The 25,261-nt window shown below is 43.9% G+C and overlaps 1 protein-coding gene across 6 annotated transcripts in view; it reads left to right on the top strand.

Annotated features, from left to right (window-relative positions):
* Positions 1-1,168: 1,168 nt before the first annotated feature.
* The window catches only part of PDE8B (phosphodiesterase 8B), a 264,038-nt gene continuing 239,945 nt past the window's right edge, over positions 1,169-25,261 (top strand). For 2 of the 6 annotated variants that reach the window (XM_072736966.1, XM_072736959.1), the window contains exon 1: positions 1,169-1,255. In XM_072736966.1, the coding sequence (XP_072593067.1) occupies positions 1,220-1,255 (36 nt within the window). In that variant the 5' untranslated portion in view covers positions 1,169-1,219. Of the gene's footprint in view, positions 1,256-2,348; positions 2,841-25,261 lie in introns of those variants that run through there. The other 4 variants (XM_072736964.1, XM_072736960.1, XM_072736961.1 and 1 more) reach the window with 4 other exon arrangements.

The following is a 25,261-nucleotide window of genomic DNA, read 5'->3' as shown; positions in this document are numbered from 1 at the left end:
GCCTTTATAGATTATGGCTAACTCCAAAACAATAATGTTTGTCTTTCTGTGTCCCCATGTCCTATGGACTAGTTTCATAGGATTTGTTTTCCTTTTCTGGCATTAGAAATCTCATCAGCCTGTCTGGATGAGAAAGTCAGCCGGAAGAGATTGCTGTTGTTGATCTTGGTTTTAACTGGACTGACTCAGCCCTGTGGGCAGCCGAGAAAGGGAAGGTGCTCTCTAGGTCTTTGTTAGAAATCCCTCCACCCTGAAGTTGCTAGGTATGGGGCAGGTGTGATCATAACCGCAAGCAAGAAGCCAGGCTTATTTAGAGCTGGAGCATTAAAGTAGGTACAATTAATTGCTTTTTAAAAATGCCTGCAAGCTTCATAGTAGTATCTGCCCAGACCTTTGATTCCAGCTCTTCAAACAGATTGGGGGCGGGGGGCAGACGGGGGCAGCACCTTTGGCTTGGTCCACGTTTGATCCACTGCTGGTGAACTGTCTGCACTAACTGCGATTGAGGGATCATCCTACCCGCCCTCCGGCCCCCCAGCACAGACGTAACAGGGTGTCGTTTAGATATTCATTTGAATACAGGAGTTCTTCACTTTGAGGGCGAATCATATTTTATTTATTTATTTTTTATTGATTTATTCATGAGAGACACCGAGAGAGGCAGAGAGCCAGGCAGAGGGAGAGGCGGGCTCCAGGCGGGGAGCCCGACGCGGACTGGACCCCGGCCCCGGGGTGCCCCTGGGCCGCAGGCGGGCGGGTGCTGCAGCGCTGGGCGCGCCCGGCGTCCCGATTCATTTCTTTATGCTACGTTGGGCGTGTTAATAATGCTAAGGTCTCTGATCTTAGAATCTCTTTAAAATCGCACCATACGCGAATTTGGTGCAGAATGAGGCAAGTCGGCTTCTGCGGTGTTTTCCTGGCGGGCGCGAGCGGGAGAGAGCGGGCTGTGGGAGCCCCGGTCTCCGGCTGCGCCCGGCGGGGCCGCGCGGGCGTCCACTGCCCTCGGGCCGGGCGCGGGCCAGTTAGGGGGGCGCCAGGCCGGCTCGCAGTCGGGGCTCCGCCCCCGGGAGGGCGCTAGGACCCAGGCACCCGCCCGCCCGGGGCGCGCCCGGGGAGCGCGGGCTCTAAGAGGCTCAGGCGCCGGCGGAGGCCCCCGGACGGCCAGACCCTCTAGGGCCGCGGGGCGCGGGGCGGGGCGGCAGCCGTGCCCGCCGCCCGCATGGAGCACACGCGCTGCCCGCCGGGCGCCCGCCAGGTGAGCCCCTCGCGCGCCCCCGCCCCATTCCCGGCCTCCCGGGGGCCCGCCCGCAGCACCGCCGGCCGCCGCGACCCCCGCCCCTGCTGCACCCCCAGACCCCCGCGCCCCCCGCCCCTGCTGCACCCCGAGCCCCCCGCGCCCCCTGCCCCTGCTGCACCCCGAGCCTCCCGCCCCAGCGGCACCCCCAGCCCCCCGCGCCCCCGCCCCTGCTGCACCCCGAGCCCCCCCGAGCCTCCCGCCCCTGCTGCACCCCCAGACCCCCGCGCCCCCCGCCCCTGCTGCACCCCGAGCCCCCCGCGCCCCCTGCCCCTGCTGCACCCCGAGCCTCCCGCCCCAGCGGCACCCCCAGCCCCCCGCGCCCCCGCCCCTGCTGCACCCCGAGCCTCTCGCCCCTGCTGCACCCCAGCCCCCCGCGCCCCCGGCCCCTGCTGCACCCCCAGACCCCCGCGCCCCCCGCTCCTGCGGCACCCCGAGCCCCCCGCGCCCCTGCCTCCCGGGAAGCCACCCCCCAGTAGCCCGGCCACCGGGAGCAAGGCAGGGCGTCCTGCGCGAGAAGCCCCCGCGCGCTCCCGCGGCGCCCCGGCCTCCGAGACGCGGGGCGCCCGCTGTCACAAGGCGGCGGCTCCGGGACGGTGCCCGCGGCCACGCACAGCGCGCCTGAGCTTCAAAGCGCCCGCCTCCGGGGTGGGGGGGACGGGCCGTGGGTGCCAGGACGGCGCCCGCGCCGGGCGTAGGAGGGGGCGGGTGGGAGGCGTCCGCAGGCGGGGGAGCCGCTCCGAGCCGGGGCCACCGCGGGCGCCAGGTGCCCCCCCAGTGCGCCCCGTCGCCAGGACCGAGGAGGCGCGGCCCGGCTGGTGCAGGAGATGGGCGGGCGGGCGCCCGCAGGTACCCCACGACCAGCCCCGCTCGTCCTTTCGGCTTCAGAATTGGCCCAACTGGTTCAGTTTGACGCCGGTCCCCGCGGCCAAGTCGCCAACCCCAGGAAGAAAGGCCGCCGGGCAGCGGCGGCGGGCGAGGGCGGGCGGGTTGCGGGCGAGGCACCCCCGCGGCACCTGCTGCGGCCGCCCCGAGGCGTGGGGGCGCCGGCCCCGCGGGCAGCGGGTGGCACAACCTGAAGCTACACGCCCGGTACCCGCCTAGAAGAGACACTCTCCCCGAGCAAAACATCGACACAGGCCGGTGGGGGCGGGGAGGCTGAGGACTCGCCCTCCGGGATGTCATCACCTGGGATGTCATCGCCTGCCCCTCTGACCTCCAATGAGCTATTTTAATTTTGCTCGGGTTTCCAAGAAGCAGAAACGGGAGAATGATAATCCGGCAGCAGCGGAGAGAGCATTCACTGGGAAGCCAGTCCTGGGTTCCAGCCTTAGGGTGACACTGACCAGCTGTGAAACTTTGGGGAAGCTCCGCAAAAGCCGGGACTCAGCCCCTACAATAAGCTCAGAAAGAACCTTTAATCCTGGGGCCCACTGTAGCAGCAAGATGCCAAGCTTAGCCTACAAATGCTCACTAGTGCTTTGCATCCTGCTTTAGACTTGGTTCCCAGAGCATCCAGGGACTGAAGAGGTACTGGATCAGAATGGTGGGTGAATCGTGGGTGAATTGAATTTTAATTGCAGTCTGTTTATAGAGGCACACACGTCTCTTAGGCTTAAGGTCTGTGGAGATAAGCCCGGTTGGTTAATACTTACAGTGCACCGGGTAGGACTTCAAATAGAAAGTCCCGTTTAAGTTAGCGTGTGGTCACGTGGAAGGCCCTTTCTGTGCATTTGAAAGACCCTTGCTGTCAGTACAGTGTTTCAGAAACCAGGAGAGGAGAAATCCCAAGCTGATCCCTCAGCGGAAGAGGGCAGGTGTGCTGCACATCTAGTGCAGGTACTTTACGTTAACCCTGATAAAAACTTTATTTACCTGGGGATGACTCTATGGTTATTAACTCCTCAGAAAAGCAGTTTATCGGTTTGGTAATGAAATAATGAAATTGTCTTTAGAAGCCACATTAAATATTAGAACATCTAACGTTGCTAGAGTTTATTGGGATAAGCACTGCTTTAAAAAGTTTGTCTTTTTATTTAATTTCAGGAAGGGAAATGAGCAGAATGACTTATTATGTTTTCTTACTAGATATATATATTTTTAAAGAGGTAAAAGAAAGCATAAGCAGATACAACAGAAACTGCAAGAAACCTAGTTTCTTCCGGTTCCAGGGATGACTAGCATCTTCATTACCGTGACCATAATGGTAAATATCTGCTAAGCACTTACTATGGGCCAGGCATCCTTCTAAGCACCTGATGTACATGGTCTAATGTAATCTTATCAACACCTTTGGAAGGAAGCGCTATTATTTCTTTCAGTTTTTATAGGTGTGAGAGTGGGAACTTCTGGCCTGAGATCCTACAGCTGGTAGGTAGTAGAGTTGGATCACCTACTTGGGTTTATTTATAATGATTCAAGCAAAATGCAAGAGAGGGTTGGGAGGGCAAAAAGTGTCTACCAAATGTCAGGTACTAGATACACCTCAGTGCATGGAGATTAAGAGATCTTTCATGAGGGCTGATTTACTCTTTTTCCCTACTTTTTATCAGGATACTTCTATATAATATGATTTGGGTATTTTGTCATGTGGACCAAACATGTGAACTTTTTTTTTTTACATGTGAACTTTTTTAACTATGTAGATTTGAGATTATGGATGAACCATAATTTATTTTACCAATTCCCGTTAAGTGGGCACTTAGATTATTTCTGTATTTTCACAATCATACATATTGCTAGCATAGTGTATCTTCTTATTTAAATATTTCTGCTCATTTGTACAGATATTTCTGGTCAGTAAATTCCTAGCGGGAGAATTGCTAGGTGAAAGAGCATGCTTACCATTTGATAAGTACTTTTTGATAGGTATTGCCAACTTGCCTTCACAAAAAGAAATATAATTTTTGGTTTGGAGTCCAGTTCTTCTGCTAACATGTTTCTGGGCTTTGGTGAGCCATGAATCTGAATGGGCCTCACCTGTATTATTTGTAAACTAGAGGTGGTTACAACTTGTTGGTTCTAAGGTTGTTTATGCAAATATGTGCAATTAGAGGTTGAACAAATGAAATCATACATATGTGAGCATTTTTACCTACAAAAACAAAAATGTAATATGGTTTCACCTAATGGCACATGAAGTCCTCATGTTTTTGGTAGTCTGTCTTTTCTGAGGCTGTATGAGGGGAGGGGAGGCTAGCCTATGCTGCAATCACAAGTTAACCCTGAAACCTCGGTGGCTTAAAAAAAAAAAAGTTTATTTCTTATATTATATGACCAAAGCAGGTTAACAGAGTGCTCGGCCCCACATAGTCACTGAGGGAGCCATGCCGACAGGAGCTTTGTCATCTGATAACTGTGTTATCTAGAACATACTGTCTTCCTGGTCCCAGGGCAATAGAGGAGGAGAAGGACCATGAGTAATTAACACCTGCCGTTAAGGGCCTCAGCCCAGGAATGAAGCGTTTTTCTTTTATTTATGGTCCTTTGGTCACAACTAGTCACAGGGACCTCACCCCAATGGAGGGAGGGTAGAAAATGTTTTCCTATGTCCAGAAAGAGGAAAGGGTATGATAAATACCTAGCATTGTGTATTAGTTTGCTAGAGCTGTCATGACAAAGTACCACAGGCTATGTGGCTTAAACAACAGAAATTAATTTTCTTACAGTTCCGGAGGCCACAAGGCCTACATCAAGATGTCAGCAGGGTTGATTTCTTCTGAGGGTCTCTCTCCTTGGCTTGTAGGTGGCCACCGTAGAGGAGGAAAATAATTTTCACTCTGTCTTTTTAGGTTCTTGGCGGAGACCCTGCCCCCTGAAGTAAAAAAAACAAATCTACAGCAGAAAAACCCGTTTTTAATCATGTACACATACTTACGCACATCCCGAGGCCCCACAAAGATACGAGACTTGTCAAAAGGTGGCCACGTGATTGCAGCTTATATAGTATCCTGAGTTTAAGGAAAGGGAAAGGAGTCTGGGGTTTCCAAGGGGAAAAGGCAATTCAAGGGAAGGTAAGAAAAGTGGTTGTTTGGTAAACAAAGGTTGCCCTGCAGATAAGTCTTTCAGAGGAAAGTTCTCTCCGATAGTAGCTTTCTTCCTGGTACAAGATCCCTTTCTCATGTAAATTCCCCCGTACAAAAGGCTAACTGCTACTCTGTTTTCAGACCTTCTTTTGTGTCTGCAGTTCCTTAAGAAATAATCCGCTCAAAATAATCCTTATGCTAAAGAGGCGTATTTTGGAGTAGCGCATTCTGCTCCCCTTCACCATCTTTTCCCTACATCTTCACTTGATCTTCTGTGTGTCTGTGTCACAATCTCTTAAAAAAAATTTTTTTAAAGATTTATTCATTTGAGAGAGGAAGGTAGAGAGAGCAAGCAGGTGCATGTGCGCAGGGAGAGAAGACAGAGAATCTCAAGAGCTCTCCCACTAAGCACAGGACTTAATGTAGGGCTTGATCTCACCATCCTGAGACCCTGACCCGAGCCGAAATCAAGCATCCAATCCTTAATCAAGTGGCACCCCCCAGAATTTCTTTTTGTAAGGGCATCAATGTTCTGTATTGGGATCCAGCCTAATAAACTGGGTTAATGTTGATGATCTCTAAAGGCCCATCGAAATACGGTTACGTTCTGTGGCGGGGGAAGGGCACTAGGAATTCAACATAATTCAACCTATGGGGAAACAAGTCAGCCCATAATCCACTGTCTCAGTCACTGTGGCCCATTCTGAGGTGCAGTCACCCTGTTTTTGCTTGAGGAGGCCGGAGTGTTTCTGAAGCCACATCACAGAGCCACCTGTCTCTCCACTTCTCATCCTTGCCTACTGACCAACCCAAAGTGTTGTTTTTCTGAATTCCCTGGGCATTGTTTTAAAGTGACCCCGTGTGACTACTTGCATCAAGTAACCTTTTGCTAGTGACGTTGGATTTAACGTGAGACAGTGGCTGTGGGTGAGGTGATGAGCACGGTGGTTGAAAGCCTGAATCCTGAAGTTGGCTGCCTGAGCCCTAATCCCGGGCTGCCCCTTACCAGCAATGTTCCCTCGTCTGTAAAATGGGAAGAATAGTACTTATAGGGTTAGCGGGGGAACTAATGAGCTAAAATATGTGAGTGTGTGGCACATACCAGGGGGTCAAAGTGGTGGCCTCTATTCTGTGTGACTTCAGGGGTTTCTGGAGCCCTTCAGGCACCATGTGATGTGTCCGACTGCACCCTCAGGGCACAGACAAGCCAGAGGGCCTGCTGCTTGAGCTCTGGGGCTTCCAGGGAGGCATGTATGCCTCAGGAGGAGAGTGATCATGTGACCACCGTAAACCTCCCAATAGCTCACACACATTTAGGTCACACAGGTTCACAGTTAGATCTGTGAACTGAAAGGGAACACGAGGGACTATCCCCTTAAGTCGCCCTTTATTCTCCACATTTCTGTCGAGGCAATTCTCCCCTAGTTGCCTCAAACTGTTAAAGCAGTATGTAAAAGCAGCACTTTGGTTTTTCTGAGACGTTCCCTTTCCCATTCTACTTGCCCCAGAATCAGGGGGTGTCTTTCTGTCAGTGCCTGAGAGCCAGGCCTGGAACTTTTGCCCAGTGACGGGCCTGGAAGGACAGTTGCCGACTTTCCTTCTGACAGCATCTTTCCCTTGGAAACATTAGGAGTTATGATAAGCGTGGATTGCTCTACTGCTGGGGTGGATGATCTGTATTGATTATTGGGAAACTCTAGATTCCTGGGCCTGCACCAGGGGTGGGAGAGCCTGGAGCCGTCGTGGGCTCTGGGCCCGCAGGCCTGGAGCAGTACACAAGCCAGTAGGAGACCAGGACAGTGGCTTTTCTCGGACAAGGTGAGCCACGCACTCTTCCTAGCCAGCATGTGCATTCCCCACGTGGTGCATGGAGGCCAAGACTCTGCATCGGGGGTAGCTGCCAGCCTTGCCATGAGGTAGCAGACACTGTCACCCTGTATTTCCTGTTCTGAAGCCCTGTGTGTCAATTAGCAGTCTGAGTCTGTGACCGCCATCCCTGGAGGGTGGGGGTGGGAGTCTCAGCACCTTCTAAATTGCTGTGGGCTGGGCAACAGTTGTGATGTGCTTGTCATCACCTGCAGATGTATTTACTCAGTTTTAACTTCTGATATTTTCAACTTTTCGGTTCAGGTGGGTGGATTGTTGATAATCCACAGGTTGAGTTTAATTGCTGATTAAGATGACTTCAAAAAGGTTACACTGTGATTCAGCACTGAAACAAAAAGTTACTGTTTACACAGCTACACAGGTAGTCAAGGAAATAGAGAATAGGGTATAAATTTGATATTGATAAAGCAAATGTTTGTCATTGGAGGATGATGCAGTTTCAGCTTTGTTTTGTTTGTTTTTGTAAAGTAGCAGCCAAGGGTGTTCAGTAAAGAAAAGATAACCCCAATACAGAAAGCTAGATTTATGCTTTGTTATTGAGATACGTGCCGAAGGATTACCTATCACATGTCAAATAACTAAACTAAAGGCAGGAGAAATGACCTAATCCATCAGTATAGATGAAGACATTCAAAACTGTGAGAGGCTAGTGGGACCAACTGTATCTTCTAGTACTGTCATTAGACCATCATGTCATAGTTTAATGGGCAGCATGTTTTTCTTAGTGGCACGCAAAGTGATGATGTTTTGTGTAATCACAGATGTCTCAGTTTGGTGAAATGAGGGCTGAGAGAATCAACATCTTGTCATGCTGGACCAGCCTGGTCAGTCCACTGGTGAGAAGCGCCGGTGGAGAGCGTAGCTCTCAGGAGGAGGGACGGGGTGCTCAGAGACCACTGCATCATGGGCCTCTACCTGCCTCACAGACATACATGTTCTCTCTGACCTGGTCCAGGTGTAGCTAGCCCTCCTGTTCCTTCCCCAAGCCCTGTGTGTAGGGGCACATGCTTGGTCGCAGGCCTTTTCTCTGTCTCTGTCCATGCAGGATCTGGAGGTTGGTAAGAGCTGTGAGCAGCAGGGGAGGATGCAGACTGCCAGGGTGGTCACTTCTTCCCTGTAACTTCTCCTCTGTAGAAGGGGCAGGTTTCCATTGCTCGTGCAACAAGTAACTACTGAGCATCCAACATGTGCCAGACAGTTTTCTCTTCTTGGAACTTACTCTCTGGTGTGGGGAGAAGATAAAGAATGAAAATTAGAGAGAAAGAAGGTCAGCTGGCCATCTGTGCTAGGGAGAAAGCCCCCTAGGGAGAAACTAGGGAAAGATAGGGAGAAAGGCAAAGCAGGAAAGGGCGATACGGACTCCCCAGGATGGGCCAGGGAATGCTTCTTTGCTAAATCAGGTGGTCAGAGAAGGCTTCCCTGGAAAAGGGAACATTTGAGCTGAGGCCCGAAGGAAGCCATGTGGCTAGTTAAAAAGCACATTCCAAGCGGGAGGAGTAGCAGATACAAAGACCCCGCATGTTCAAGAGATCAAGGTGCAGCAAGAAGGCCAGTGTGACAAGGAGGGCATGAGCAAGGGGATGGCAGTAGAGACCAAGGCCAGCCAGGTCATGGAGGCCTGACATTTGAGACCTGCTATAAAGACCTAGCGAGAGGGGAGTGATGGAATCTGACTTCAACTGGTGGTGGTGGGGGATCCCCCAAACCACTGCCTCACTGAGAAAAGCCCGAGGGGAGTCAGGATGAAGCTAAGGCACCTGCTAGGAGGCATCACAATATCCAGGTGAGAGATGTGGTGGCTCAGACCTACATGATAGCAGTGAAGATGGGGAGTGATGGTCAGATTCTGAATTAAGTTTTAAATAAAATTAACAAGATTTGCAGACAGATAGGAGATGGAGTGAGAAAGACTCTAAGGTAACTTTAGGATATCCCTTAGACCCCTTGCACCACTAACATGGTGTCAGTTTTTGTCATAAGTCTTTAGTCTTTGCTTCCTGGCCCCTGTCCTTTTGTATTCTAATGCATTTTTCATGAATTTAACTCTGATGATTGGGGCTGATATTGAGAGTGACCATGGTCTGGCTAAGTTCTTGCCCTTGGTTTTCCTGGAAGAGAGAGCCTTCAAGGGAGATACGAGGCTAGGCATTGATTGTGACGGCTCTTCTCAATAAGCCAAGGTCAGAATAAAGGCTCACCTCCCCTTAGAAGCCTTTCTTAATACCAGATTTGAATTCCCCTAAGATAGTTTTAAAGGAGAAGGATGGATCATAGTTTGTCAGCTAAAAATCATTGCTCTTGATAACTGAACCATGATCAGTGGAAAGATGAGAACCAATGGAATCACTGGTTTCAGAAATTCATTTAATAAATGAGATGGTAGAGAAAAAAAAAGAGAGAAGCCCACAATTTATGGTTTTTGTGCCAGTGCCAAGTGAGGCTCAACAAAAAGCCAAGAGAAAGCAATTCTTTCACTAATATCAGATCTGACACACAACTGGGATGTGACCGAGATGCTCCTACAGTCTGTCTCCTCTTGCTTGGCCCCAAAAATGTCCGTCTTAGTTTAGGTTTTAGTGGTTGCTCTTACAGGCCTGAAAGTTGTGTTCCCATCATCACTTCAGGTCTAACACATTAACCAGCTCTCTGATATGTTGGCTACCTGTTGGTGAAGACCTTTTACGGAATTAAAGCAACTGCTGATCTCTCAATATGTATTCTAGAAAAGCTTCAGTGAGCGGAAGATATAACAGTCCTAAGAATAATATGATTAGTAAGGAATGATGAGTTTAATTATTGTCTTATGCTTGATGCTCAGGTGTGTTACTCGGGCTGCTGTAACAAAATATTGCAGGCTGGGTGGCTAGAACACAGATATTTACTTTCTCACATTTCTGAAAGCTAGAAGCCCCAGATCAAGGTGACTTTAGGGTTGGTTTCTGTGAGACTGCTTTTCATGGCTTGTGAGTGGCTGCCTTCTCACTGTGTCCTCTCATGGTATCTTCTCTGTGTGCTCAAGACTGCAAGAAACAACTAGTGTTGGTGAGGATGGGGAGAAAAGGAACCCTCTTGCACTGTTGGTAGGAATGCAAATTGGTGCAGCCATTATGAAAAACTATATGGGGGGGGGTTTCCTCATTTTATAAGAACACCAGTACTATTGGGCCCTTATGACCACATTTAGCCTTAATCACCTCCCTAATAGTCCTATTTCCAAATACAGCCACATTGGAGGTTAAGGCTACAACTTAAGAATTTTGGGCAGCCCAGGAGGCTCAGCGGTTTAGCGCCGCCTTCGGCCTAGGGCCTGATCCTGGAGTCCTGGGATCGAGTCCTGCATCTGGCTCCCTGCATGGAGCCTGCTTCTTCTCCTTCTGCCTGTGTCTCTGCCTCTCTCTCTGTGTCTCTCATGAATAAATAAATAAAATCTTTAAAAAAGAAAAGAATTTTGGAGGACATATTGCAGTTCATAATATCAGGCAAATGCTGAAAATTAAAAAAAGCTTTAGGTATTATTTATATACAATAAAATATACACCATAAAATTTTTAAAATTTTAATTCCAGTGTAGTTAGCATATGGTACTGTATTAGTTTCAGGTGTAAAATATAGTGATTTAACAATTCCTCACATCAACCAGTGCTCATCGCAAGTGCACTCCTTAATCCCCATCACCTATTTCACTAACCCCCTCACCCACCTCCTTCTGGTTACCATCAGTTTGTTCTTTATAGTTAAGAATCTGTTTCTTGGTTTCTATCTTTCTCTCTCTTTTTCCTTTGTTCACTTGTTTTGTTTTTTAAATTCCACATATGAGTGAAATCATATGGTATTTGGGTTTCTCTGCCTTGTTTCACTTAACATAATACTCTCTAGCTCCGTCCATGTCATTGCAAAGGACAAGATTTCATTCTTTTTTATGGCTGAGTAATATTCCATGATATATCTATATAGATATAGATATAGATCACTTTGAAATAGTGTTTTTGTATCCTTTTAGTAGATACCTAGTATCTACTACTAGACAAACAAGCCAAATGCTCACTAGCAGGTGAATAAAAACAAGACAAACAAGACAAATGCTCACTAGCAGGTGAATAAAAAAGTAGTAGTATCTACTACTAGAGACCTAGTAGTGCAATTGCTGGATCATAGAATACTTCTATTTTTAACTTTTTGAGGAGCCTCCATATAGTTCTCCACAATGGCTATACCAATTTGCAATCCCACCAACAGTGCAAGAGGGTTCCTTTTTTCTACATCCTCACCAACACTTGTTGTTTCTTGTGGCTTTGATTTTAGCTCTTCTGACAGGTGTGAGTTGATACCTCTTTGGAGTTTTGATTTGTATTTCCCTGATGATGAGTGATGTTGAGCATCTTTTCATGTATCTGTTGGCCACCTGGATGTCTTCTTTGTTCTTCTTCTGTCCATGTCTTCTGACCGTTTTTAATTGGATTGTTTTGGGAAGTGTTGAGTTTTATAATTTCTTTATATAATTTGGATATAAAGGCAACCCTTTATCAGATATGCCGATTTGCAAATATCTTTGCCCATTCAGTAGTTTGCCTTTTAGTTTTGTTGATTCTTTCTTTTGCTGTACAGAAGCTTTTTATTTTGATGCAGTCCCAGTAGTTTATTTTTGCTTTTATTTTCCTTGCCTCAGGAGACATATCTAGAAAAAAGTTGCTACAGTCAGTTTCAGAGAAATTACTGCCTGTGCTCTCTTCTAGGATTTTTATGGTTTCAGGTCTCACGCTTAGGTCTTTAATCCATTAAAAAAAAATTTTTTTTTTTGTATGGTGTAAGAAAGTGGCTCAGTTTTCCCAACACCATTTGTTGAAGAGACTGTCTCTTTTCCATTGCCTATTCTTGCCTCCTTTGTGGAAAATGAATTGACCATATAACTGGGTTTATTTCTGGGATCTATATTCTGTTCTATTGATTTGTGTGTCTGTTTTTTTTTTTTTTTTTTTGTGCCAGTACCATACTGTATTGATTACTACAGCTTTGTAGAATAATTTGAAATCTGGAATTGTGGTACTTGCAGCTCTGTTTTTCTTTTTCAACATTGCTTTGGCTATTCAGGTTCTTTTGTGCTTCCATTAAATTTTAGGACTGTTTGTTTTAGTTCTGTGAAAAATACTGTTGGTGTTTTAATAGGGGGGTTGCATTAAATGTATAGACTGCTTTGAGTATTAAGGACATTTTAACAATATCTTGTTCTAATACATAAGCATGGAATATTTTTCCATTTGTTTGTGTCATCTTCAATTTCTTTAATTAGAGTTTTATACTTTTCAGTGTACAAATCTTTCACCTCCTTGATTAAGTTTATTCCTAGGTATTTTATTATTTTTGGTACAATCATAAATTGAATTGTTTTCTTAATTTCTCTTTCTGCTGCTTCATTATTAGTGTAACATATATACTTTTAAAGTGTATGTCTTGATGAAGTATATAATCACATAGTATGTCCATATATTTGCTACCACAATCTAGATATAGAACAGTTCTATCGCCTTATACCCCTTCCCAGTCAATTCTCAGCGCCAACCATAGTCGCCAACTAGTCACTAATATTTTTATTCCAATAGGCTAGATTTATCTTTTTTAGAGTTTCATATCAGTAAAATCATACATGTAGCCCTTAGTGTCTGTTTTCTTCTATCTCCTTTAATGATTTTGAGATTTCCCCCATTATTATTTGTATTAGTAGTTTGTCATATTTTATCATTGAATAGTATTCTATTTTATGGATGTATCACAATGTTTTTATTCATCTGCTAGTGAGTATTTGGCTTGTTTCCATTTTTTGGCTGTTATTTAAAAAGCTGCTATGGACAAATCTGGGGGCATGTGTTTTCATTTCTCTGGGGTGGATGCCCAGAATGAAATGTCATGATTGTATGGTAAGTGTATGTTTAATAAGAAATTGTCAGATTGTTTTCCAGAAATGATTTCACTAATTTACACTTCCATCAGCAATGTATGAAAGTTCCAGTTGCTCGACATCCTTGTTAACTAACCTGATGTGGTCAGTATTTTACATTTTAGCCATTTTAGTGGATGTATAGTGATATCTCATTGTGGTTTCATTTGCATTTCACTGATGACTAATGATGATGCACATTTTTTTCATGTCCTTTTTGTCCTTTTAGTGTCTTAAATTGTGAAGTGTCTATTCCAAATTTTTGATCCAATTTTTTAAACAGAGAGAGAGTATGAGTTGGGAAGGGTGTATGGAGTGAAGGCAAAGGGGCAGAGGGAAAGGGAGAAGCAGGCTTTCTGCTATCCCAGGGTCCTGGGGTCATGACCTGAGCCCAAGACAGATGCTTACTTAACCGACTCAGCGAGCCAGGTGCCCATTGACCCATTTTTAAATTAAGTATTCTGGGGAACCCTGGGTGGCGCAGCGGTTTGGCGCCTGCCTTTGGCCCAGGGCGCGATCCTAGAGACCCGGGATCGAATCCCACGTCAGGCTCCCGGTGCATGGAGCCTGCTTCTCCCTCTGCCTGTGTCTCTGCCTCTCTCTCTCTCTGTGTGACTATCATAAATAAATAAAAAAATTAAAAAAAAATTAAGTATTCTGATTATTGACTGTGAGACTTCTTTACATATTCTGGATAAAAGTCTTTGTTTTTGTTTTTTTAAAGACTTATTTATTTATTCATGAGAGACACAGAGAGAGGCAGAGACATAGACAGAGGGAGATGCAGGCTCCTCGCAGGGAGCCCAATGAGGGACTCAATCCCGGATCCCGGAATCACGCCCTGAGTCCAAGGCAGAAGCTCAACCACTGAGCCACCCAGGCGTCCCTAAGTCTTTTATTTTTTTCCTAAGTCTTTGAATATATTATATTTCTCCCAGCCTGTGGCTTGCATTTTTATTTTTTTAAAGTTATCTTTAAAGGAGAAGACTTTTTAAAAGTTTGATGAATTCCAACCTATGAATTTTTTTTCTTTTATGATTCGTGTTTTTTACATTCTTTCAAAGAAATCTTTGCATACCTCAAATTCATAAAGATTTTCCCCCAGTTTACCTCTAGAAGTCTTTTAGTTTTAGCTCCTTAAGTTCTCAGATCCATTTCAAGTTATATTTGTGTATGGTGAGAGATAACGGCATAGTGTTATTTGTTCTTGGCATATAGATGTCCAGTCTTCCACCACCATTTGTTGAAGAAACTATACTTTCTCCATTAATATCTTGGCACTTTGATAGAGAATTAATTAACCCTAAAATTGTTAGTCTATGTCTGGACATTACTTTATTCCATTGAACTCTCTATTCCTTCGTGTATGATGTAAGAATCTTATCTTATACTTCTATGTACTCCCTCCCATCCTTATACTATTTTTGGCATTAGTTTTATCTCTATATATTTTATAAATACCTCAATACAGGGGCACCTGTGTAGCTCAGTCAGTTGACTGTCTGACTCTTGATCTCAGCTTTGTGAGATCTCAGGATTGTGAGATTGAGCCTTGCATCAGGCTCTGCACTGGGTGTGGAACCTGCTTGGGATTGTCTTTCCTCCTCTCCTTCTGCATCCCCCCTCCTTCTTTAAAAAACAAAACAAAGCAAAAAAGCGACAATACTTTGTTATTAATTTTGTTATGAAGTTAATTATCTTTTAAAAGGAATAAAAAGTCTCCATATATACCTTCATATTTATTATTTTAATGCTTTTCAGTCATTTGGATATAGTCACATTTCTAACTTGTATCATTTTCCTTCCATCTGAAGCATTTTTAGAACTTTTCTTATAGTAAATCATTGCTAGTAATGAATTCTCTCAATTTTTTATTTGTCTGAGAAAGTCTTCATTTACTTTCATTTTTTGAAAGATTTTTCCTGTATATAGGTTGACAGTTTCATTTTATAGTACTTTGAAGATTTCTCTCTTTTTAATTCTGGCTTTCTAAGTTTCTTTTTTTAAAAAATATTTTATTTATTTGAGAGAGTGACAGAAAGAGAGCACGAGCCTGAGGGAATGGGGAGGGGCAGAGGGAGAAGCAGGCTCCCTGCTCAGCAGGAGCTCGATCCCAGGACCCCAGGATCATGACCCTAGCCGAAGGCAGATACTTAACCTACTGAGCCACCCAAGTGCCCCTGACATTCATAGTTTCTTATGAGAAAAGTCTGGTATTCTTATCTCTGTACTTAAACTATGTCCTATTTCTTTGGATCCTTTTAAGATTTTCTTTTTATCAGTGTTTTCAGAAATTATATTCTATTTTGTCTTGGTGTGATGTGCTTTTAGTTTATCCAGCTTGAGTTTTGCTGAATTTCTTAGATTTGTGCATCACTGAGGCTCTGTTAGTCTTTCTTTAGCTTTTTCTCCCACTTTAATTTGAATAGTTTACTTAACATGTCTTCTAGTTCACCAATCTTTTCTTTTTCAACGTCTAATATGCTCTTAGTCCTAGTCAGTGACTATTGTCTATTTCATTTCAGAACTCATCTTTTTCATTTCTAGAGGCTCTATTTAAAAAATCGTCTGTTTTTCCTCTCACAGTGTTCATGTTTTCCTTTCAATACTCAAATAATGCATATCGTTTTTATCTGCGAATTTTCTTATTTCTACTTCCACTAGGTAATCTTTCATTGGATTTTTCTGCTTGTTGGCATAACCAGTAATTTTGAATGTATGCTATGCATTTGGAGTATTACATCGTTGTGTTTAGATTTTGTTTCTTTGAAGAATGTTGGATTTTGTTCTGGGAGATAACTAAGTTAATTTGGTTCAGTACGATCCTTTCAAGGCTTATTTTTAAACTTCTAAAGGTAGGTCTGGAATAGGCTTTTCTCTAAGTATTCTTTAGCCTTACTTTTAAGGCATGGCCCACTGGGTTCTCTACTGAATGCCCTGAGTGATCAACAAGAACTCTCCACTCTGGCTGGTGAGATCTTGATGGCTCTTACTTCATTGTGAGCATCGTGAAGTGTTTGGCTTATAGCTTTCCAGTCACTCTCTTCCTGGTGTGTGGAATTTCATCCTATTCATGCATGTCTTATATTTAGTAAACTTTCACACGTTCCTCAGAGTGCCTTGTAAGTACAGCTTCCTCTCTCTGAAACTCTTTTTTTTTTTTTTTGAGGTATTAAGGAACTATATTTAGGACATAAAGCAGGTTTTACAAATACTACAAAAAAAGCAGCTTGGACATGAAAACCCTAAGAAGAAAATAATTATCCATGAGGAACTGGAACACAGGACACAGAGGATGCACATTGTGGGACGCTCCCCAGTATGCTCACCACCCCACGGCTGTCACTGGAGCGCACACCGCAAGGTCGCTTAGACTTCAGGGCATCAACGTCCGCCACCTCCCTCATCCCTAACACATGCCAACACTAAAGTTTTTACATCCTGCGGCTGCCCTGTCATCTAGAATGCCCACTTCCCCCCCCAAACAAAACATTTTCACAGAACTTTTTAAAATTTGTTTGTATTTGTTACAACCTCTTAAAGCAGAATGTGACTTGAGCACTACACATTTCCACTCACAAAACTTGTGGAGTTACTTCTTGAACAGCTTTACAACACGCCTAAGGAGGCTTAGAATTTCGCTACTCTAGTACTAGAGTCACATACACCCAGTCACATACACCTTTCCAGACTCTGATTTCTGTCACTGCAGCTTAGCAAAACCCCTGGACCCTGCCTGGGATTTCTTCCCTGCTCCAAGGTGTGGAATGCACCTCCAGGGTGAAAGCTGAGGTAATATTTTATCTCATCTATTTCTCTTCTTTCAGGGTATACAGTCTTGAGTTACCTATTGTCCAATGTCTGAATATAGTTGTTTCATATGTTTTATCTAATTTTCTAGTTGTTAGTGGAAGGAAAGTAAATTTTGGGTCCCTGTTTCTTCATCATGGCCAGAAATAAGTCCGTTCTACAAATATTTATTCATCATCCTACACAAAAGTTGTTGCTATTAAATTTGAAGATATAATCTGAGATGTTTTGTGTTCTTTTTTCTTCTTCCATAATTAAAGAAAGAAACTATTGATTTTTTCAAATAAATTTAAAGAACTGCACTGCATGGTTTGTGTTTATTATTGCAGAACTGTCTGTATTCCCACAATGATTCCTATGCCTTATTCTCTTTTCCCACATACCCACTCCAACTGGGACTCACGTGGCTTTTTGATATAGTATTTTGTTTATGAAATGGCTCTCAGACCTTTTCCCAGTGAATTTCTAAGCCCCTCATGGTTGGAGTTCAAAGAAGGGCCATTCAAGGCTTGCTTTTTATATTTTCCAAGATGCAGATAACTTGTAGATGTGGCATCTCTAACGCATTGTTATATATGTTTTTCTAAAGAGATTTTCTTTATTTATTCATGAGAGATACACAGAGAAAGGCAGAGACAGAAGCAGGTTCCCCATGGGGACCCCAATGCAGGACTCGATCCCAGGACCTTGGGATCATGCCCTGAGCCAAAGGCGCACACTTAACTGCTGAGCCACCCAGGAGTCCCTATATATGTTTTAAACCACTGTATGTACAGGAGAAACAGAAGATTTTAAATGTATAATTAATGCAGATATTTATGCCATCTGAATTGTATTGGGCTATGAATTTCTCATAGAACTTTCTGCACTTGAATGGTTAACATGCCTTATAAATGTATGGACTTTGTGGCTGGCCTCCAGCTTTCACAAAATGTTAAGAGAAGGAAAATCTTAAATACCGGCTTGATTTCTTAATTTAACAAGAGGCAATTCTTATACTACATTTTCCCTAACATGTCATTTTCATTTCTAAAATCTAGAATGTTTTTTTTTTCTTTTTATGCTGATGTTTATGTTGGTAATTTTAAAAAATCCTCCATTAAGAAGGATCTAAACCTAATGTCCTGGATCTCTGTGAGAAATGCAGTATATATAGCCTTAGCCATATATATTTTTACAAAGGGTTACGTAGGATTTTTATAACCTATAAAAGTTGGATGGCTCCCTGCTCAGGAGAAAGCAAGTGATTACTCAGCCATGCTAGGTGGGAGGTTCAGGTTAATATAAACAGAGAGGAGATGCTGAGAGATTTTATATGGAAAGGGTAAAAGAAGAGAAGCATACAGAGATACATCATACATGCAGAGATTTTATACAAAGAGAGAACATATAAAGTACAAGACTGTTACACGGTATGCTTCCTCCCAAGTGGTGAGCATTTCCATCATTATTATTCAACCAATGTTCTGAAAATAATTTTATCTGCTTTGTGTACTTATAGTAGACTCTCTCCTTTCCCTGGCCCCCCAGGCCACTGCTTCCTGGAACTTTATTTAGTGCTCCTAAAAGTTAATGGACTTTTGTCATCCTAGGCTTGACTGCTGTATACTAAGAAAAAAAAATCACTCTACTGAAAATTACGTACTTCTGCTGGTGTGTATTTAAGCATTCAGTTTACTTCTGCAAGTAGCCCCCCACCCCTCCTCCCATGGCCCAGGGGAGGTGAGGACATTGAAGTCATGTCCTTAAAAGTCCCTGGCTCAGAGGGACCTCCTTGAGATCTGCAATCTTACAGTTCTTATCAGTTTGTGGCCGATAGTGCTTTGTGACATTCCTCTGTGGAACAAAGATTCAGGTTTAAATACAAGTTATATTATGCTTCAGAAAATAACATATCACCGATGAGGAGTTTTCTTAGTCATTGCTTTTGTTTTTCAATATCTTACTTTATGTATAGCAATGGTTTTCAAAGTGTGACCTGGGATCAGTAGCATCAACATCATGTAGGAACTAGTTAGAAATGTAAATTCTCAGGCCCTGCCATTTGTATTTTGGATACTTCTGATATATGCTGAAGTTTAACAGCTGCTGGTATGGAGAACCCCGGAAAGTCTCCTATATCTGACTTAATTTATTATAAGCCACATCATATGAGGTATGAAGATGTAATCAGTCATGTCCCCAGCTACTGTTGCCTTGGAGATGTTTAATGGTGTAACACGGGAAGTGCCATGCTGCTAAGCAAATGTCAAACTCCGAGAAGGAAGAGACTTTCTGCCAAAAGCCTCATAGAACACCTCCTTTCACAGCCCTAGCAGCCAAAGGGAGAGGATTAAGACATCAGAACCTCAGAAGGTGCTAATGCAGGCCCCTTGGGTGAGCTGCAGCCTTGAGGCACCTACAACTAGTTAAGAAGTAAAATCCCAGGGCTGGAAAGCTGTTCTTGAAACAGAAGTATCAAAAAACTGAATTTAGCAATCTGGCCATGAAGCAAGATACTCTTATCCCTGTGTAGACCATACCCTAGGGAAGCCCAAGGAAGTCTTGACGAGACTGTTTTCTTAACCACACTGGGAAAGGGGGGGGGGCGTGTACTTGTTAGTGTGGAGGACCTAGAGGTGGACAAATCTGTTATTTTCATAAAAGTCAGGGATTCATTCAACAGGTAATGAACCCGTGCTGTCTCTGGATCTGAGTGCTAGAGATCCAGCAGTGAATGCAGAAGAGGATCCAGGCCTTCTATCCCTCACCTCCTAGCCGTGTTCTGGTGATGCTGAAATGCCAGTGGTGGTGTTGCATGGATACTTTCTGGTTTCTAGACCCAAGGTTCTGGGCCTCAGAGAGTGTGAATCCTGGTAAAGAATCCCTTTTATAAACAAGCCTTATTTTTCCTGGGAGTGCTCCCCATTCTCATATGTATGTTGATAGCCAAGATGGAAATTTTGGAATTGGTTTTGATCTCACTGGCTCTCTGGCCCCTCATTGAGTTGGCGCCTCATCCCAGGGATTCGTTGTCAGTAAAGTCTCTGGAGTTTGCCTTCTTTTCTATTCTTACGAATTCCATCAGCTCAATGTCTTGGTATTAGTCTGCTCAGGCTACCATAACAAAATACCATAGACTGGGTGGTTTAAACAACAGAAATATATTTTTCCCAGTTCTGAAGCAGATGGTGCCTTTTCACTGTGTCCTCGCACGGCCTTTTGGAGGGAGGGAGGGAGCGTGTGGGAGCGCGTGAGCAAGAGTGAGCTCTGGTGTCCCTTCCTCTAACTGTAAGGACACCAATTCTACTGGATTAGGGTCTCAGCCTTCTGACCCCATTTAACCTTAATTACCTTCTTAGAGGCCCCGTCTCCAAATATAGTCAACATTGGAGGTCAGGGCCCCCACATACAAGTTTGGTGGTGGCGGTGATGGTGACATGACTCAGTTCATACCAGTCTTTATTTTGTCATCCCTGGCTCATAATAGCTCCTTACTAATCCCCATTCTTCACTCCCTTCACCAGTTCTTCTTGAATATGCAACCAGGCTCAGTCAAGTTTTTGCTTTTAAGGTAGTCTTCCTGAAAAACTCCAGTGATTCCCAATAACTAGCATTTTGCCAAACTTCTTAATCTGGTGTTTGATTCCCTGGTCAGAGCCTACCCTGGTCAGAACCAAAATAATTCTCTTCTCTTCCCCTTCACCACACACCTTTCGAATTATCTACTTTTTGTTCTATAAGCATTTGGTGCGTGCTCCCTCCCACCTCTAGGTCTTTGCCCACATTATTCTCTCTAGAACGTCGTCTTTTCCACTTATTCAAATACTGCCCTTTCTTCCAAGTGCCATACTCCATCTCCTCACCATCACTTCCACCCACAGCGATCTTTCTCTCTGGGCTTGGATTATTTTTTCAAAGCAAGTGTGAACACACTCCTCTGTGTGTATGTCTGCATTCCTGATAGAACTGAGAGCGAGTACTGAGGCTGTTACTTCCATGTGACCCTCACAGTGCCTGGGGCCTCGCAGTGGTGGTATCCAATGTTCTCACTGCAGCTGAGTGGATGGATGGATGAAAAAGAATGACGCTCCTTTGATGTGGTTTTCTGAGAATCAACTTACATGTTATCTCGTCCGAGAAAAGGTCCACAACCCTACCCCCGTCTCTCTCTCTCACAGCAACGCATTTTAGATCTCCGTGGAACTTTCACCACCGTTTGTCTTTCCGACCCTCCATAATCTTCTAAACTCCATAGATGTAAGAGACTATTTCTGTCTTGCTCCCCAAGTTAGTGTCTGATACATGGTAGGCACTCAGTAAATATTTGCTGAGTGAATGGATGAATGGATGGATGGATGACTTTGGCCTCACATCATGGAATGAAATTTTTTTGAGCCTATGGTATGCCTAGCAAAGCGCATGCAGGCAGAGGAGGACCTGCTTAGAAATAGCCATTTTTTCTTACTATGAGGCATTCAGGAAATTGCACACTAATGTAAAAACAAATGTGCTTTGCTTTATATATTGTATATCTTAAGTTAGACTGACAGAAAACTGAAAACTCCTGTTTCTCATCTGCGTCACTTCATATTCACTTATGACCTTCGACACACGGATACACATCTTCCATAGTTGTAATCAATCTACATATACTATGTTTTTAACTTAACATTATTTCATCTGTGCACATTGATGTAGTGGTGTTCTGACATGTTAGTACAGTTTGTTGAGCCTGTCCCCAAGTATTCGATGTTTGGATTATCTCCAGTTTCATTATTGCAGAGAGTGTTACAAACATCTTTGTATAAATTATTATTTTTTTTCTGTTTGCTTCTTCTGATGTATATTACCAAAAGGAGGAGGATGATCAGATCAAGCTGACTTTAAAAACAAAGAGCATAGAACATCAAACTCTACTCACTAAAAGAAAAAAAAATCAATTTTGGGTCATAACAGTTAAGAGAAAGCAAAAGAGGAAGAAGGAAAAAAATGCATTTATTCAACAAATATTTGAGCACCTACTGTGTGCTAGGCACTGTTCTAGGAATTTGGGATCCTTTAGTGAATAAGAAACTAAAAAAAAAAAAAAAAAAACTCGTCCCCTAGTAGGGCCTTTGTTCTAGTGGGAGAAGATAGGCAATCAGCATAATAATAGATGAGCTAATTATATAATAAGCTGGAAGGTGATAAGTGCCATGAAGAAGGAAAAATAGAGCAGGTTGAGGGGAATCAGGAGTGATGGAGAGACAATGGAGGGATGTGGGTTGTGATTTTAAACAGGAGTTATTGCGTAGGCGACATTTGAGCAGAGACTTAAAGGAGGTGAGGGAGTTAGCCATATGATATTTGATGGAACAGAATAACAATCAGAGGAAGAGCTCCTGGCTAAATATGTTGCTGGAAAAGCTGCAAGGAGGCCAGTGTGGTACAGGTACAGCGAAAGTGAGGGCAAGAGTGAAGAGGGCTGAGAAAGGCCAGGCAGGGGCCACATCAGGTAGGGTTTTGTAGGCTCTTATAAAGACTGTGACTTTTACTCTAGATCCCAAAGGAGTCTGTGGAAAGGGTACACTGGACCCGCTTTCTTTGCTGGCAGATGCTAGACCTGTCCTTGGCCCGTGGTTCCAAGTCTCTTGAGATGGGACCAGGGAATTGTTGTTATTTCTGACAAATTCTTTAGGGTGATTCTGATTTGTAGGTTTGACACCACTCTTTCAGTTCAAAGATTCCATTATTCTAAATTAAAAATAATTTAATAAAAGGAAGTAAAAATTTCATAGCATCCCCAAACGTTGGTGATTTAGAGAGTTTGGAAGTTATCTAGAAAATTGGGGCCCTGGGGTTAAGTGACTTGCCCGAGATTATACAGTTATAAGAGGCAGCAGTGGGTTTCAGATTTGCTCTCCTCACTCTGAGTTCAATGAACCTTCCACTTTACCAGGCTACGTAATACACTCTCTCATTTCACTTATCAGGTGGTTAGATTTCCAATAAGCTCCACCATTAAGAATGTAGTTTGAATCCAGAAGCTCTGTAAGGTTGATTGGTTGATGAAATGTTTGGTTATCTAAAGATCAACCAGAAAGCTGCTATTGTTTTAACCTTTTTGGTTAAGAATCGTTCAAAATGTATTAATCATATTTTCTGCTTCTTTAGAGGAGTTCTGAAGGGTCGTGCCATTTTAGAGTGGGAAAAGACCTTAATTGTTCATTATCTTGCAGTGCCTCTGGGTCATAATTCTAAAATAGGGCCTGATTTGACATCAGTATAAAACTTGCAGGCCATTCAGCTGACCCTGGACATATCTGAGGTTTACTTTTTGAAGAAATTTCTGATTTCATTTGCTTTCTTTTGATTCATTTCTCGGACATTGACTGTAATGGAATTTTTTTTTCACTTAATTTAATTTTTTTATAATGTTGGTTTCTCTGGTCCTATTATGTAACTTGAACCTAAATTTTTTATCTGCAGTGTCTGAGCTTGTGGACTTTGCTGTAGTCCTGGAATGCACTGAAATTGTGGCATGGGAATCAGTCCAGAAATCACGTCTACAAATAAGAACTCAGGCCTCAGAGATAAGCAAGGGGAAGATTTCAGGTCAACCATTTCTTCTCCACTTGCACACAACCACATGTTTCAGTGACCAGAACTGTGCCAACAACAGGGCAGGTCACACAGTCCCACTGAGAACACTAGGTGGAGATTCTAGGGACACATTATTTTTTCCCCTTTTACTAAGCCAGAATTGGCAGTAGGAGCTATGACTGAGGAAGATGTTGGAACTCTTGCTGTTCTGGGACTGGGAAGGAAAATGTATACCTAGTGCAGTCCATTCTTCTGCTCAGAAGAGTTGCATTCAGGGAAAGGTACTGGTCCCAGTACGCAGCGTTTCAGTTAATATGCTACAGCAGCTCTGTACTGTTTGATAGCTACCTTGATGTTATCTATTCTCTTAGGGCTTAGTCGACTTCTTCTTCTTCTTCTTCTTCTTCTTCTTCTTCTTCTTCTTCTTCTTCTTCTTCTTCTTCTTCTTCCTTCTTCTTCTTCTTCTTCTTCTTCTTCTTCTTCTTCTTCTTCTTCTTCTTCTTCCTCCTCCTCCTCCTCCTCCTCCTCCTCCTCCTCCTCCTCCTCCTCCTCCTTTTTTTAAATGTAGAAAGTTCAATCTAAGTTGGTTTCTGGGTGACTTGTCCCTTTGTGATTCAGCCTCCAATATTCTCTACCAGAGAATTGGTAGATTGCTTGTAATTTCTGTTTTATCTTCTTGTCTTCAAAAGCCTCAGCCAGTGACTGGCCCTTTTCTCTTCTCTGGGTGGTTTCATCATAGTAACCACATTCCTAAAGGAAACTGAAGTAGACACTGTGGCAAAAGAATGAACATGGCTCTAAGTTTCAAAAAGAGCTGTCATTGGTAGCTTCTTGAAGGATGACTGAAATGGGTATATATTTAAGAGAATTATAGATAAGGAATGATTAACTCCTGGGATGATTAATCGGGGATTGGTAGAGAGAGTAGCAGTTCTGCAATTTAACTCTGATGGTGTTTGCTCAGATTCTGGACAGTCCCTTGGAAGCAGAGCAGATGGCAGTTATGAGACCTGGGCCTTTTTCAAATGATTATCTCTATATTGGTCTTGACCACTTAATAGGCATGGATAAGGCCATGGATCCAGGGAGTCTGGAAGGAACTATGGAGGAAGCCAGGATTCTGGGAGAGAAATCCTTAGCACTCCAGCTGGGGGAGAGCTGGCCGCTGAAAGCCCTGAGATCAGCTCTTGGCCTCCTAAGGGGATGGGCTCAGCTGAAGACAGCCACTGTGCCCCAGGTTGCTGCGGTGGCCTACAAGTCAACTTGTGGGAACATGAAGGCCCATCCTACCACCTCACCTCAGGACAACTTTGAATTATGGGTCCCAAGTGCAGAAGTCCCCCCTGCAGGGACAGTTGAGGGTTTCCTTAAGACCATATCCTAGCTTGGTGTGTCCCTCTGCTCAACCTCACTCCCCATCCTTCCCTTTCAGTTGTAGATTCCAAGTCTTCCTAATAAACTTTTTTGCTTGCTAAACACCCCTGCAGAATCTGCTTCTTGGGGAACCCAACCTGCACAGAAATTTTATGAGCAATTTGCCTGTCTGTTAGAAATACAGCATAGACTTTTTATGCAATAACGGGAGATGGACTTTTTCACGTCATCAAAAACAAAAAAACAAAACACAGCGAGGTGGAAAGTTGGAGTACTAACTGAGCAGCAGAGAAACAAAGATAGAATTGGGTTAGACCAGTTCTCTTTCCTCTCTGTATTTGCGTTTGTGATGCGGGGTGACATGTTGCCTCTCCG

Source organism: Vulpes vulpes, chromosome 14 (genome assembly GCF_048418805.1).
Source record: "Vulpes vulpes isolate BD-2025 chromosome 14, VulVul3, whole genome shotgun sequence".
NCBI lineage: Eukaryota > Metazoa > Chordata > Mammalia > Carnivora > Canidae > Vulpes > Vulpes vulpes.
The sequence above is the reverse complement of the archived record's forward strand: the minus strand, read 5'-3'. Positions and strand labels throughout refer to the sequence as shown.